The 16,039-nt window shown below is 40.5% G+C and overlaps 1 protein-coding gene across 2 annotated transcripts in view; it reads right to left on the bottom strand.

The window, feature by feature from the left end:
• Positions 1–13,485, bottom strand: part of MAP2K4 (mitogen-activated protein kinase kinase 4) — a 121,169-nt gene extending 107,684 nt beyond the window's left edge. Inside the window, exons 1-2 of one of the 2 annotated variants that reach the window (XM_025362288.1) lie at positions 13,308–13,485; positions 2,060–2,092 (exon numbers count right to left, since the gene is read on the bottom strand). In XM_025362288.1, coding sequence (XP_025218073.1) covers positions 2,060–2,092; positions 13,308–13,422 — 148 coding nt within the window. In that variant the 5' untranslated portion in view covers positions 13,423–13,485. The remainder of the gene's footprint in view (positions 1–2,059; positions 2,093–13,307) is intronic. The other variant, XM_025362289.1, reaches the window with a different exon arrangement.
• Between the last annotated feature and the right edge of the window lie 2,554 nt (positions 13,486–16,039).

Below are 16,039 nucleotides of genomic sequence, written 5' to 3'. Positions count from 1 at the left end.
CCACATAATTAAGTTCTAATAGGTTTCGCTGTCCCAAGCCTCCATTGTTAAATTCTTCCATATGTATCAAAGCAGGCCGAACCGCAAACCTATCATTTCTATAACGACAAAAACAGAGCCATTTAGAACATTCAAAGGCATTTGTAATCCACATACAAAGCTACTGATAAACACTGTATATACAATCTTACTATAATCAATGTTTCTCTTGTTTTATATCTACAATAGCACTAAGTTAAATAAAAGAACAATAATGTGAATACAAGTTAAAATTTTTAAAAAGTCAGGCCAGGTGTGGTAGCTCATGCCTGTAATCTCAGCACTATGGAAGGCCGAAGTGCAACTGCTTAAAGCCAGGAGTTCGAGACCAGCCTGGGCAACATAGCAAGATTCCATTTCTACAAAAAAAAAATTTAAATGAGCTGGCTGTGGTGGCATACAGTTGTAGTTCCAGCTGCTTGGGAGGCTGAGGTGGGAAAATCACTTGAACCCAGGAATTCGAGGCTGGGCTCCAACTTGGGAAACACAGTGAGACCCTGTTTCCAAAATGAACAAAAATACAAGACAGTCTTTTTCATTAATTAGATTTTAGGTTAAAATACAAATAAAAGCTAAACACTGTCTGGCTAAATATTAAGTAGACATTTTTAAAAGTCAAAGCTAAAAATTATCACAGTGAACATGTCAAAATTAAAAACATAAAATAGAAGTTGTAACTTCATTACATATAGATATGTATCATATATAAAGGTTCACTATGAGCAGGAAATCATATATTATTTTTAGTCCGTTATTTAAGGCAAGGGAGGAGTAACAGTAACGAACCAATTAAAAAAACTTTTATCCTAGGGTCTAACTGCTTGATCTCTACAGTTACACTGTGGGTGAACCATTCAAGAAATAAATTTTTGCTAACTACATTTCAAAGGCATCATAACGATCAACCAGTGGAAACTATATATTCTCATTCCAAAAAAATTTTAAACATAGAAATGTTTTTTCCAGGTTAATTTTTTTTGCCTTTGAATCAATTTACTCAAGAATGATACATATCAAATCATCATTCTTCTCCAGTTCATGAATAAATAAGCAGAAGACAAAACGACCTATATCACATTTTGGTATATTTTTATGTTAATTGGAGAGCAGTCTCCTTGAGATGAGATTTTTTTAACCGTACTTTCTACAGATGACATTTAAGCTTAAATGCTTTTTCTTTTTGGCCAGGTGCAGTGGCTCGCACCTGTAATCTTGGCATTTTGAGAGGCCAAGAAAGGAGGATCTCTTGAGCCCAGGAGTTCGAAACTAGCCTAGGCAACAAAGCGAGACCCTGTCTCTACAAAAAAGTTTAAAGTCAGTCAGGTATGGTGGCATGCACCTGTAGTCCCCGTTACTCAGGAGGCTGAGACAGGAGGATCGCTTGAGGGAGGTCAAGGCTGCAGTGAGCTATGACTGCATCACTGCACTCCAGCCTGAACAACAGAGTGGGACCCTGTCTCAATGAAATAAAATAAAATGCAAGGTTTATAACTTTTTTTAATATAGAAAGTCTATTTTGTATTATATGAAGACTAGTGTCCTAATACAGAATAAGGATGGTGAGGGAGGCAAGAGAAAAACACTGTTTTGTTTTAAAGAAAAAAATCACAAATATATTCAATGTATGGTTTATAATAATTCAATTTTAAGGCATAAGATCTCTGAAAATAGCTCTATACTTTCTGCGCCACGATCTTAAAAGTGAATTCTCTTTGATTTGTAATTTAAATTAGGGTTAAGTCTGAATACCTATATATACTTTTCTATACCTAAATACATATTTCCATATTATATACATCTAAATATCCATATATATTTTGCTATTTCAATTTCAAGTGAAAAAAGTACAATTTACAATCAAGAATATAATTTTTTTAATATTTGGAAGAATGAAAAATGGAAGCTCTTTGAATGTAAAATTGCCAAGGCTAGTTAGCTGAAACAATAGTGGACACATTCCCAATACCAAGATGAATATGAAAAAAATAAATAGCATAATATCATAAAATTTGTAGCTTACTTTGTGCCTTTTCACAGAAGTTTATCTGAAAGCCTAAAGTAAAAAAGATAAGTTCCAGTTCATTTACTGTAAATCAAACAAACCAAAATTGGAACATGACACTGCATTTTTATATTAAATTTTGAATAAAACTAATTCAAGAACAGGTCAAATCACATTACCCCGACCAGAGACAACAATAACACATGAGCTTTCTTTAAAAACTTTAGTTCTGTCAGATGTAGATGTAATATACTCCATGAAACTGAAATCAAGTTTAAATTGTGTTGCAGTCTTAATCTTTATTTTTCACATATATTTAATAAAAAGAACTATAATATAAGCCCTTAGAAGTTAACAGTAACCTTTAAGATAGTTCTGTCCATTTTTTTAATGTTTTCAACCTACAAATACAGAATATGAGTTACTTAACTTAAATTACTGATTTAGAGTTACCCATGATTAATTACCATCTACGATTCAAAAGTTTCAGCACTTCATAAATTGTGAAACTTACACACATAAAACATTTCCTAGTAAATTAGCTAACTTCAAACAATAAGACAATGAACTGCTGAAGAGGGGTTGAGATTCTTCTAAAACAGGCCTGAAAAAAAGATAGTGTCCCTAGGAATGAGAAAGCCGAGTACTTTAGAAGTTATAAGAAGAAAACCTGTGAATTCCCCTTAGAAACCTAAACACATTTTCCAAATCCAGTTGGATCTGGTTACACCTTATGCATACATTGTATACAGATATAATTTTTAATAAGAGGCACCCAGTAAAACAAGCCATTTAAAACAAAAGCCTTCACAACATATTCTTTCACCCCTAGTTTAGCGAGTGGATATCTGGTTTTGTTAGTGGTCTATCTACGCTTGTCTTTATTACTGCTTCGGGGAACAAAATGAAGGAAGTAAACTCACAATAACTTTGTGTTTAAACAAATTCAATCAAAACATACAGAAAAAAGAGCCAGGACTGAAGGAAGGATAGTTAAGTAGTCTTTCCTATCCAGTTATCAAAATTCTTAGGATTCTAAGAAGATACCATCTATAAAGTACAAAAACTGAAAAATGCTAATGTAGCCACTTTGACATGAAAGTATCTTTGGTATACCACCAAAGTAATCCACTGTTGACTATCTTATCACACAAACGACAATGCAGGAAGAAGTGAGAATGGAGACTTCGTGGGAAAGAAGTACTAGGGCAAACCTAGAAGGTCTGACCCCGGTCTCTCTACCACTGAAGGTCAATATGCTGCCCCACCAAACGTGCAGTGGGAACAGAATTCACAAAGAAAAACAGAGATGTATGGGTCTTACAAGCCTAAGTAACTAAAGGCCGCTGGCCTCCTACCACGCAAAATGAACTGAGTACATTCAGGAAGAAAAGGGTCCTCTGGAAGTAGCAGGCAAGTCTTCCCCACATCCCACTGGAAAAGGGAAGGTAAAACTCACCTTCTACTACAACTGCGGAGGAGGCTGGGGAAACAAACAACTTTAAAGCAAAATACCTTACTAGGTAGCAAAAAGAAAGAGGTGAAAAGGTGAGATAAGAGGTGAACAAAATAGTAATACGGATGGTGAAAGGAGCAAGAAAACAAATTTGTAAGGTATATGAAAAAGAAATCAATTGGATCTGTATGTAAGGTTGTGTAAAAAAGAAAGTTACATTGCTTAGTAAGTGCATATTAAAAATGTTAAGGTATATGTGACTGAGAATGACAGAACGTCACCAGTGACTGCTCTAACACATTAGAAGCTAAGCCCCAGTTTAAGCGCTAAAAAACTCTCAAAACCTGAAGTTCTCTCACCAGTGCAGAATCTATGTAAGCAGCTACAAAGGAGGTGGAAAGGGGATTAAAATGTTCAAGGCATAAGTATAGACTTGTTCTTTGTATCTAATTATGAAGTGACCAGGTGAACAAATTCTGGGGTCTCATCCAAACATCCATCTCTCCGCATTATTTCTCACTAAGAAAATACTTGGTAACTAGCCCAGAGTCCGCTGACAAGCAAGGGCTAAATTAACTGGAACACACTGGCTCACCTTTTCTTTAGCAATTCTATAACTTTCTTAACATTATCAATTAAATTAGGTAAGAAGCTTTTTTAGTCTGTCTAAACGTCTAAGACCTGCAAAAGTCAGAAAGTTAGTGCTTACAGTACAGATTTGGGAAAGTACCAAATAGCTCCGCTAGCTCATACTCAAAAGGGTAAGGATGAGCAAAGGGGACAAGCAACAATCTTGTACAAGAGAAAGATGGTGGGAAGGAAAAGTGAGGAAAACTTCCAATATCCTCAACTTTACAAAATGCAAGTTCTTAGTTATGCTATAATATTCATTAGTACTCACTTACATACGTTCAATTTTTTTATTTTTATTTTATTTTTATTTTTTTTTAAGAGACAGGGTCTTATTGTTGCCCATGCTGGAGCGCAGTGGCATGATCACAGCTCACTGCAGCCTCAAACTCCTGGGTTCAAGCAATCCTCTCATCTCACCAGGTACAAGCCACTGCCTGGCTAATTTTTGGGTTTTTTTGTTTTTTGGGTTTTTTTTGTAGAGATGGAGTCTGAACATGTTGCCCAGGCTAGTCTCAAACAATCCTCCTGCCTCGGCCTCCCAAAGTGATGGGATTATAGGCATGAGCCATCTCACCTGGCCAATATGCTTAATTTTTGAAGTCTCCCTTGTCTCCGAAATTCTGACTTCCTATTCACTTACTTTAAGTCCTATCTCTGGAAGTACTAGATAATCGATTGAACTTGTTGATAGTAATTGGCTACATTCTAAAAGTCTTGTGTGCCTCACTTTTTTATATCTGGGTGAACCATCTGTACCCTGGGGCTTAATTTGACATGATCCTCCATTTATATTTTCCCCACTGCAAGTAGGGGTAAATTTGAGTCTTTTTCATTTTTCCTGGCCCCAGGTAAGTTTAATTAAACCTTAGAATAAATATAAAGAATAATATTTATTTAAGAATTTAAATTCTTCACATTGATGAATCAGTATCAAAATGCATAGGACAGAATGCTAGTAAGCCTATATGAGAAATAAAGCTCCATGGGGGTTTTTCCTCCTCCTTTTTCTCTGTAGGTCTCTCCTACCCTCATTCCCACATTTGCCCCTCATTCTCACCCTCTTACCTCTATTTTAAGATATTTTATGTGGCCATAACTTGAAACCTGCAATTTACTGTTCTTACCACATACGGTGAGGTAAGAGGCTGTTTAGGATGTGTAAGGGTTTATAAAGACAAAAAGCAAACAGGTTTTGATGAAGTAAAAAACAAAATGGAGCATGTTAGGAGAGCAGAGTTCTAGTTCCAACTGTGAAACTGAAGTCATTTCACTTGAGCCCTAGTTGTGTCATTTTAAAATAAATAACATTATCTCAAGGGTTTGAAAACAGTGTGCCTAAATCTAATTTTGCTTGTGTAATGGCCATTTGGCCATCACAGAGTTTTGCAGCTATCTCCATTCCCATTCCTCTAGGTTGATGATACAAATCAGAGAGGGGGTGGGGCAGGACATAAGTGGTTTCCTACCTCCTCAGGAGCTGCTTCTGATTCCCTGATTCTGGATTTTTGTACTGCTGAAAATGCATTATGAACTACAGTATGAACTCACACTAAAGTAAAGAAAATCAGAGCTGCCTTACTGAGTCATGCCCATAGACCATGCTACAAAGTCTTTCCTCTGTCACATGCATGAAGGGTCTAGTTGTCTGACACCTTCAAACTTCCAACCTCAAAATTCTGGCATATGCCTTAAACCGCAGCTACCCATAGTAAATCACTATGGCTCTAACATCTAAGGCATTATCTAAACCTACCCTAAATTTGTATTTTCTCTGTACTCAGAGCAAGTTCCCCAAGATTTATTTCCTGCTGGTTTATTTCTTTTAGATTTCCTTACCTCAACTTTCTGAAACTTTATCAAAAGGGAGCCACCCTAAGTTGGCAATTCCAGGTTGTTAGAATTATCCACCAGTCAGGAGTTGATAAAATACTAATCAAATCCCTTCCACACTTCTTAAATTCAAGATCTTGTCCTCCTCATAATGCCAGCTCTTTCTCTCCTTTTGGGCAATGACCACCTTATTTATTCTTTGGCCACAAAACTAAATGCCACATTACCTTCTCAAGACTGTTTAATGAAGCACAGTATACTGAGGCAGTAACTTACAATTATGTTCCTTCGGGCAAGTATCTAACTTATATGAGCCTCAATTTCCTCATTTGTGAAAAATAAAATAATACCCAAAAGAGCTTTGTGATGATTAAATGGGAAAATAAATCTAAAAAGTCCAACCAAAAGCCTGGACTAAAGCAGGTTATTATCATAGGTGCTGTTATTCCTGTTCTCTCCCTCATGGGAGCAATGATTATGGCACCTTCCCTATCTTTTGGGGCTCACCAGACCAGCTTAACCTACACAAAACCAGTCTTTCTCCTTTCATTCACAGTCATCTTGAGAGAATTAAAAGGGAAGGACTCCCAACAGCCCTGGGGATCCCCACCCCACACTCTACACCTCTGCCACAACCCTTCCTAGGCACAGCCTGGCATCCTGAGGACTCATAACAACCCCAAAAAGATGGATGCTTCCCCACGACAGGCACATAACTAGATTCCAGGGAAACTGCCAAAATCATCAGGGGAGCTCCTTAATGTCACTGATTTCTTTAGCAAAGTCAGGCAATAAATAGACATAGGCATGTCAGATATATATACATCTTGACATATAGATATCTCAGATATATATGTCTGGTAACACTTTGCTTGATTCCTCTTTTTTTAAACGTTTGAACAATTTGGTGTGTGTGTTCAGATATATACGTCTGGCAACACTTTTCTTGATTCCTCGTTTTTCAATGTTTGAGCAATTTTGGGTAAGATGAAATACAATATAGCTTGAAAAAGCTGCTGTGATGTCCATTTTAATCCTCTTTCTCCGTGGTGGAGAATAATGTGTTGTTCTTAAAGAACCAAGCTGCATATGATGTAACTGTTTTCTTCATTCAAAAGGCCCACCTTGAGTTGGGTAAACCACTGGCTAATCATCTCCTTTTCACTGTGCAGCTACAAGCAAGGCCAATCTTATGACTTGAATACTTTCTAATAATGTAAGTACACGTTAAACTCCCAACCTTACCGAGCGTGTGAAGAGATACCTGAAGATTTTCTGGAGTTGGGAGGAAACAGCTAGAAGCTAACCCACATCCACTAGCAAAAATAGTAATTTGCCCAGATTACAAATTTAGCCAGAATGGCAACATTTGTTAAATGTTATGCCAAATGAGTTCCTTTTATATATAGTGTTAAAAGGATTGTATTACCTTTCAAATCTGCACTGGTTTCCTGTAATTAAAAAGTCTTCTACTTACTTGGAGATTCCCAATCGAAATGTCCCCAGAATCAAAATGCCACTGTAAACCCTCCAGCAAGTTTAGAACATTGTAACATAAAGTGCACCATTCTTGGAGCACCAAGGCTCCAAAATCATCTCAAAAGGTGGCTGGTTGCTTGGAGCTTCCACCCCCTGACTGAAACCTAAAATAATCTCTCTCCTCTATTCCTGAATCTGCCTCATTTCTGGCAAAGATTCTTCCTTCAGACCTGAATGGCCGAAATGACTTCAAGAGGCTCAGAGAACCATGCCGTACAGCAGTAAGAGGAGCAAAGGCTACCAGTCACACAGGTGGTTAAAACCCACCTCCACCAGAACAAATAAATGTCTACCCCCTAAACTATGAAAGGGACTATGCCCACTTACCTTTAAAGGGTGGTTGTGAGCATCAAATTAGGTAAGAACAGTGAAAAGACAGTTGTTAACTGTTAGTTTCCCTTTCTTTTTTAAGCCTCAATTAAAGTTCCTCAGGTTGAATCATTGGAGCTATCTCCATCTCCTAGAAACTACAAAGGAGACTGACCTGGATTACGTAGAATGGAGTTAGGATTATGATATCCAGACCCCTAAAAATAAGGAAACTCTGTGGGCTCACATCAATCCAGCTTCTCAAATTAGTGAAAGAAGAAAAATTTACGAAAAAGAAAACAACTCAAAATACAGGGTTAACTAATATCCCATCTTAAGTTTCAGCACACATTTACGCTAGTAAGGTATTTTAGAGGAAAACGTGAAAAAATATGCATTCTAAAAGTGAGGTGAAATGTTTCTCCACTTTTTTACTTTAATACCAGGGTTGCTCTAATTTTTAAGGGAACATAAAAAGAAATGCAATCTGTGCTTTGAGTGGGGATTAATTTGCTGAAGTGGACTTGTATGAGGTTATGTTAAATAGTGAAAGAAACGTTATGCAACACACTGGGAAAGGCAAGCAGTTCTGGGGTTTTAAACTCCTCACTGCACAATTCAGTTCTTTAAAATTAAAGATAAAGGTCTCCCATGGTTTTCGGAAACCAGAATAATTGGTAAAAATAGACAAAATCAAAAGCAAGACATTTCATATACATTTTATGTTCAAATATTATTAGGAGAAATAACTACATTGATTTTAAATCTTCCTAAACTTTTTCTTAACAGATATACTTCATTACATTTTCAAGTACTGGGTGTGTTTTCTAAAGCAGAATCAAGCTATCATCTTTTTACTTAAATTGATATATAAAAATGCTCAGCTAAGAGTAAGTAGCTAAGGACTGGACTGGTCCCTAAGTTTTCTGTTATATGCCTATATTAAGACCTAAGAAGAGGAAGAAAAAAAACTGCCTAGATCTGCACTTTAAGAGAATCAGAGGCACCTACAACATATACTTTATAACTATTTCTCATAACAAGTATTTTACAAATGGCTCAGTGTTTTTCCTAATGAATTATAGATTCTATTCTAACCATTGTAAGAAAACATCTATTGAAAACTGACATTTCTCAGCTAAGAGATCTTGAAATCTATTACATTTTAAGTGACTAGTAACTACAGCAGGCAAATAATGTCTAATAATCCGTATATACTTATATTTTATAATTTTCAAACCACTTTCATGTGCATTAAGAATGTGATTCTTAAAATGGCCCTACAGGTTAGGCATTATCCCTATTTTAACAGATGAGAAATTTCTAAACAGAGAGTTCAGAAAAGTTAGGTAATTTCCCTAAAATCACAGTATTTGTAAACATCAGAGCAGTTACCTTAACCATAGTTTTCTGGGTCTAAGACCAGTGCTCTTTCCACTTCAACATCCTTCTGTTTCTTAAACATTACTACATGCTATGAGAACACTAGCTGCTACAGCTACTACTGGAAAAGGAATCATCCTGCCTGTGCAATTTCATTATAGAAGCTGTTGAATTCTCAACTAACTGGCAAGCTTTATTAATCAGAATATGCTATTCTCTAACATGCCAACCACGATACTATCTAGTACTATTTGCTACACATCTCTAAGATTAATTACCTGGTGTAACGGGATCTTCTCTTTACAGGATTCACACTAACCCAGCTGAAGTCACAAGGCTTTAGATTTGCCACAAGAGAAAGTCCAAGCCATGGCTAGGAAGGTTCTTGAATGTTACAAGTCAATTCCATATTTTAGGTTGACTAAAGAATCATACTTTTCCACAGAAAGAAGCCCTAATATGCAAGAAATTTTCCCATTAAATCTATCTACATTAACAAATCATTGATGAAACATTAAGAAAAAAAACATTTCTCAGAGTAGTTCATTTGAGTATTGTTTCCTCTCTCAAATGCAAACTCATCCTAATGCCAAATACACTTTTATAAAACCACTTACCTAACTTGGCAAACAGATCTACATTTTGTTAGCTTTAGTCATCAAAGAACCAAAGCATAAGAACCACTCAACTTATAAAGGTTGGGTGTGTTTGTGAATGAACATGAAAAAAAAAAAAAAAAATGAGTCAGAATGAGTGAAAACACTCAAATCTATTGAGTAATAACAAAATTAACAGTTATTCCCTATTACCTAAGGGACAGTGTGGCACAAATGGCCAGATTAGAAGCCACAACTGTTAGTATAAACTTGCAACTAAAGCTAGGTCTGTTGATTACTGTTATAAAGTCAAATTCACTATATATCCCATTCCAACCATCTACCCATCCCCTAAGAAAAAAATGAGCAAATTGATAGCTAGACTTCTGTTTCATATCGTTCACATTGTAATTCATTTGGGAGTCCTCCGATCCAGAAAAAAAAAGATCTGGAGTTTGAAGTAGAACAAAATCTCATCTAGGATACTCTGACAGGACAGATCGATAATGAAAAGTGGGGAAATCAACAGGCTAGAGAGAACAGCAGGACCTAGTAATATGAAGCTGAAGAAATTGTGTAGTAAATAATGAGAGGTTAGGGACTCATTTACCAATAATAAAAGGGAACATTAATGAGACCATAACAATATTGTCACTACTAACAATGATGGCTAATGTGTATTGCATCCTTACTACATGCCAGGTCCCAGGCTTACATGCATTCTCAAAGCCACCGGGGAGGTAAGCATTATTCCTACTTTGCAAGTGAGAAACTGAGGCTTCAAAAGGCTAAGTTCATTGCTCCTGGTCACAACACGCATACCTAAATCCCGGCCAAGAGATTCAAACCCAGGACTCCAGAGCTCTGGTTCTTAAGCAGTATTATTAAGAAAACAATACTGCCCAGCCTGGACCACTCCTGGGCCACAAACATGAAGCCATGAAAAAGTATTCAAGGTTATCCAGTGCCCACCACAGTGCTTACCACGTAAGAGGATGGCCAAGGTCTACTGCATGAAACATTCCTTATGTCCCACAACTGAATCCTGCTGTTTCAAAGAGCATGGTCATTAACAACTCCCAGGAAGGAAGTTTTTTGAGTGGCAAGTATAACTGGATTGGGGGAGAAGGCAGTACATCAAACATCTTCTAAGGCCCACTCTGTGAAGTCTGATCGAAAGCAGAAGATCCTTGGTAGATGAAGTATAGTATGGGAGGTGTGACTCTTAGCAGAACAAAACAAACCAAAAAGAAAGATCCTAAATTGCTGCTTAAGTTCAAGCTTTATAACTCACACTGTGCTAGACAACATCCTGAGAATGTCAAGCACTTCATTCTGACTAATGAAAAGAGTTTCAAGAGCAAGATACAACACATTCCTGAATCAATCAAGACTAGACACAATATTGATTAAAAAAAAAAAGAAAAGAAAATTCGGCAATAATTCAAAGAGAGGTCTTAGGTCCTTTTTCCTTCTAAAATGGGTTCTGCTTATTAGAAAGTTTAGTTAACTGGGTATCAACATACAAGGGCTGAGGAGAACGGAGAGCATCAGAAAAAAAGTCCTAACCACTGACTTAAGAGTTCCTAGAACACTCCAAGCTCTTCCCTGCTTTCGAACCTTCATACACACTGTTCCCTTTGCCTAGAACCCTCTTCAGGTAAAAGAGGGTTAGGCTTTCCAGACAAGCCTTCTCTGACCATCTTATCAAGCAGACTGCCCTCTATTATTTTCTATCACAAAACCCAGCTTGTTACCTTTATTACTTTCCCAACTAGTAATTTTTCAAGTTGAGCTAAATAACCTTCCCTCCCCCATCTTCACAGGGGGATACCTCCATGAGGACAGTTAGAGACTGTTCAATTCTCTATAAACTCAGCATGAGCGTTTTACGCAGATGCTCAATAAATATTTTTTGAACCAAAAAAAAAAAGTATCCACCTATTTCAAACTGTCAGCCTCCCCACCAATAAAACAAACAAACCACCTTGTTTTCATAAGCTTTATAAGTCACCCATTTGGAACAAGAAATACAATTCTAAATTGTCATTTTGCCATTTCATTTCCGCCCCCCACCACCTAGATTCTAAAGCTGTACAGTCAGGAAGTCAGTCTTATACTTCATCAGTATAATGTGCTGTGCAACACAGTGGACATCCAATAACTAATTCAATTTGAATGAATGATCTTAGGGCCTGCACAGAAAGTGTCCTCTAAGCTCTGACATCATCCTGTCTATATATCTATCACTGGTTTTTATGTACATTAAAATTATTTCATGGGGAGGGTGACAGGGATGTAAAGATAAATAAAATCCTGTCTCTTCTTCCTGAAATACGGCATGCTCTATAAACATGAAATACTCAATAAATGTCTGCTGAACCTAAAGACAAGAAGCCCTTTAAGAAGAATGGAATAAAAAAGTAACCATGGTCACACTGACTACCAAGGGTACCCCGACCCTTAATCTGTTAATAATTCAACACAAGCAGTTTGCTAAAGTTGTCAAGAGATTTCTGAGATTCCCTGTTTTAAAAATAGCATTACTACTCAAAATTCCCCAGTAAATTTAAGGAAATGGTCCCTAACAGGCTCGGGCCTGGTATTTTCAAAACACCGCCTGTCAAGAGCCATACAGAGCTAATAAGCATTCCCACTGGGGAAAGCCATTAATTAGCAGAGCTGCCTCAAATGTCCAGACACTACAGTATCCCTTTGACCCCTGTCTATTTCCTGCATCTCTCCATTTAAACCGAATTCAGTCTTTTTTTTTTTTTTCTTCCTGCATGCAATGCTAACACAGAAATCCCTGGCCTGGAACAAAATGCCTCTCCCAGGCCAATGGCAGCCTACCTACCTACCTTACAGGTGGCACAGGCCTGGGCAACCCGCCCCCCACCCCCATCCCCATCCCCTCCAGCGCACAGAAACCCTGCAAAAGTTTGAAAACGCAGGTTCCAAGAGGCCCGCGGAGCCCGAGGTCAGCTTGGTGGTCCGGCTCCAGCTGTACCCGGCGACAGCCAAGATGGCCCTGAGCGGGGCCCACTGCGGCGGCGGGGCCGAGGGGCGCCGGCCGGGGCCGCTGTCTCCACCGCCTACCTGAGCGGCGTCAGGGACCAGGAGGCAGGCCCGACGCCCCTCCCGCCCTGCCGCAGCCCCGAGCCGGCGCGTTCCCGGAAACGGGAGCCGGGAGGGCGCCAGGTAAGCGGCGGGGGCGATGGGGGTGGCCGCGGGGGCGGTCCTGGACCAGGTGGGCCCCGGGGGCCGGCGGGGAGCCCGGTAGGGCCCAGGGACCAAGCGCAGGCAGAGGCCGCGGCCGGGGCCTATGCGGACCGGAGCCCGGATCCAAGCCGGGCCGGAGGCGGCAGGGAGCGGGGCGGGAAGCCGGGGAGGGAGAGGGAGAAGCCGGCGGCTGCCGTGGCTTCCTCAGCCGGGTCCGGGGGCGTCCGCTGGGGCAGGCCGCGACGACGCGGGTTGCCGCGCTAGGGGGCCGGGGTCTCGGCGCGGCCGCGTTCCTTACCCTGCATGCTGCTGACGGCCGGGTGGCCCGGCGCCGGGGACCCTACGGGGCCCGGGGTGCCGCTGCCGCTGCCGCCCCCGGAGCCGCCGCCGCCGCTCGGGCTCGGAGCCGCCATTGTTGGGAGTGAGGAGCCGAGCGGCGCCGCGGCGGCTGCAATGCAGCAAGCTCGGCCTCTCGCACGGCCGAGGGGCGCGGCTTGCCCCCGCCTTGGCCCCGCCTCCGACACGCCCAGGACACGCCTCCTGACACGCCCCCGCCCGAGCCCGACGCGCTACCGGCTCCAGATGCTGAGCTGCAGAACCGCCCCGCTAAGGGTGCCCGACCTGTGAAGCAGACAGCTGTCTTGGACCAGGGCTGCGGGCCCGCGGGGCCTAAAGTGGTTTGCGGAATTAAAGGTGGGCCTGCATTTGTGGGGAAAGAAGGTACACAGCTTTCATCATTCCCATGGAAGTCTGTGACTCCTAAAAGTCCCCTTTCTTGCAATCTCAGAACCCCAAATCAGAATAGTAAAGTTGAAAAGGATCCCAGGGATCCCTTTCTTCTCCAGTCGCTAACACATCACTTCCAGAGAGGAGTTACCTATAGCTATGGTTACAGTCTGGAGCTCCTCTTAAGCCCAATACCCCAACCCTCTACACTTCTCTGAGGGAAAAGGGGAGTCCTAAGGGGAACTAGCCAAAGTGCTATCCATGGACCCATCCCAAAACTACTGAACTAGAGGCTACATTTTAATAATACCGCCCGTTAAACTTGAAAAGCATATCTTTAAGTACTCAACGCTCCCCAGCCTCCTGAAATATGCTGTCTACATCACCATCTTCTCCTAAATGCACACTGGATTCCCTCCCCCAAATCCTTTACATCTTGTTTAAGACTAGCCATAGTCGTTATTGTAAGTTACATAAAATGACAACCCCAAAAAACAATATGAGGTTTCTTCCATTGCTTTGCACAGAGACTTTTATTTTTAGGAAGACAGTAGCTAAAAGAAGAGAAAGTTCTCTATGGGGTTAGGATTTGTGAGCCCACCACAATGTACTTGAAATGGTAAGACATGGGTTTCTAGCCAGGCAGCCTTGCCTAAAATGGAATAGCCAGTTATCCTACATCCCAAAGAATGTAAGCCATGGAGCTGGACATTTTCTCCCATTTAGAAGCATCGTGTGATCTACACCTAGACTTCTTTCCCAAAACTTCTTCCACCCAGACCTTATTTGATGCTGGGAGTTTCTCACAGCATGTTAGAAATGTGTCCTGGGTCAAAATAGCCCTGCCTTCGTGTTCTAAACCCAACTTCATCCATCATCTTGAATGCTCAGCTCCTAAAAGTGACTAGTCGTAAATGTCAAGTGGAGAGGCATTAAAGACAAATTGAAGGTGAGAGCAGGTAGGTGTACTTAAGTGGAGAGCATGCCAGAATTCTCCTCCATGGGCCTCGCTGACTACCCAGTATCTTCAAGTCTAGATCTTATAAATATGGTCAGATCCTCATGTGGAAATCAGTAGCCCACCCAGCTCCTGTTGCTCCTGGGGCATCTTAATTGTAAGGCCCTTGAAGAGGAAATCTTATAAGAACCCAAAAAGAAAAATTCCCATCCAGTTGTTCAGCTCAGGCCACGCATGGTGGCTCACACCTGTAACACTTTGGGAGGTAGAGTCGGGCAGACCAATAGAGCCTAATAATTCAACACCAGCTTGGCCAACAGCTACTCAGGAGGCAGAGGTGGACCACCTGAGCCTGTGGAGGTCAAGGTTGCAGTGAGCTGTGTGAGCTGTGGTAGCACCACCGCACTCCAGCTTGGGTCACAGAGTAAGATCCTGTCTCAAAAAAAAAAAAAAAATTGCTGAATGCAGGCTAAATATTCTGTCTACATCTTCTGCATGGTGTAGATGGGAAGAGAAACAATAAATGACAAAGAAATTGAGAAGCTGTAAGGGGCTCCCTAACATTCTCTTCTTTTAAGGCACAGGTTGAAAAGTAGCTTTCTTCTTTTTTTTTTTTTAATTATACTTTAAGTTCTGGGATATGTGTGCAGAATGTGCAGGTTTGTTACATAGGTATACATACACGTGCCATGGTGGTTTGCTGCACCCATCAACCCATCATCTACATTAGGTATTTCTCCTAATGCTCTCCCTCCCCTAGCCCCCCACCCCACCACGGGCCCCAGTGTGTGATGTTCCCCTCCCTGTGTCCATGTGTTCTCATTGTTCAGCTCCCACTTATCAGTGAGGACGTGCATTGTTTGGTTTTCTGTTCTTGTGTTAGTTTGCTGAGAATGATGGTTTCCAGCTTCATCCATGTCCCTGCAAAGGACATGAACTCATCCTTTTTTATGGCTGCATAGTATTCCATGGTGTATCTGTGCCATATTTTCTTTATCCAGTCTACCATTGATGAGCATTTGGGTTGGTTCCAACTCTTTGCTATTGTGAACAGTGCCACAATAAACATACGTGTGCATGTGCGTTTATAGTAGAATGATTTATAATCCTTTGGGTATATACATCCAGTAATGGGATCGCTGGGTCAAATGGTATTTCTAGTTCTAGATCCTTGAGGAATTGCCACACTGTCTTCCACAATGGTTGAACTAGTTTACAATCCCACCAACAGTGTAAAAGTGTTCCTATTTCTCCACATCCTCGCCAGCATCTGTTGTTTCCTGACTTCTTAATGATCACCATTCTAACTGGCACGAGATGGTATCTCACTGTGGTTTTGATTTGCA

The sequence above is a fragment of the Theropithecus gelada genome, chromosome 16, assembly GCF_003255815.1.
Source record: "Theropithecus gelada isolate Dixy chromosome 16, Tgel_1.0, whole genome shotgun sequence".
Taxonomy (NCBI): domain Eukaryota; kingdom Metazoa; phylum Chordata; class Mammalia; order Primates; family Cercopithecidae; genus Theropithecus; species Theropithecus gelada.
The sequence above is the reverse complement of the archived record's forward strand: the minus strand, read 5'-3'. Positions and strand labels throughout refer to the sequence as shown.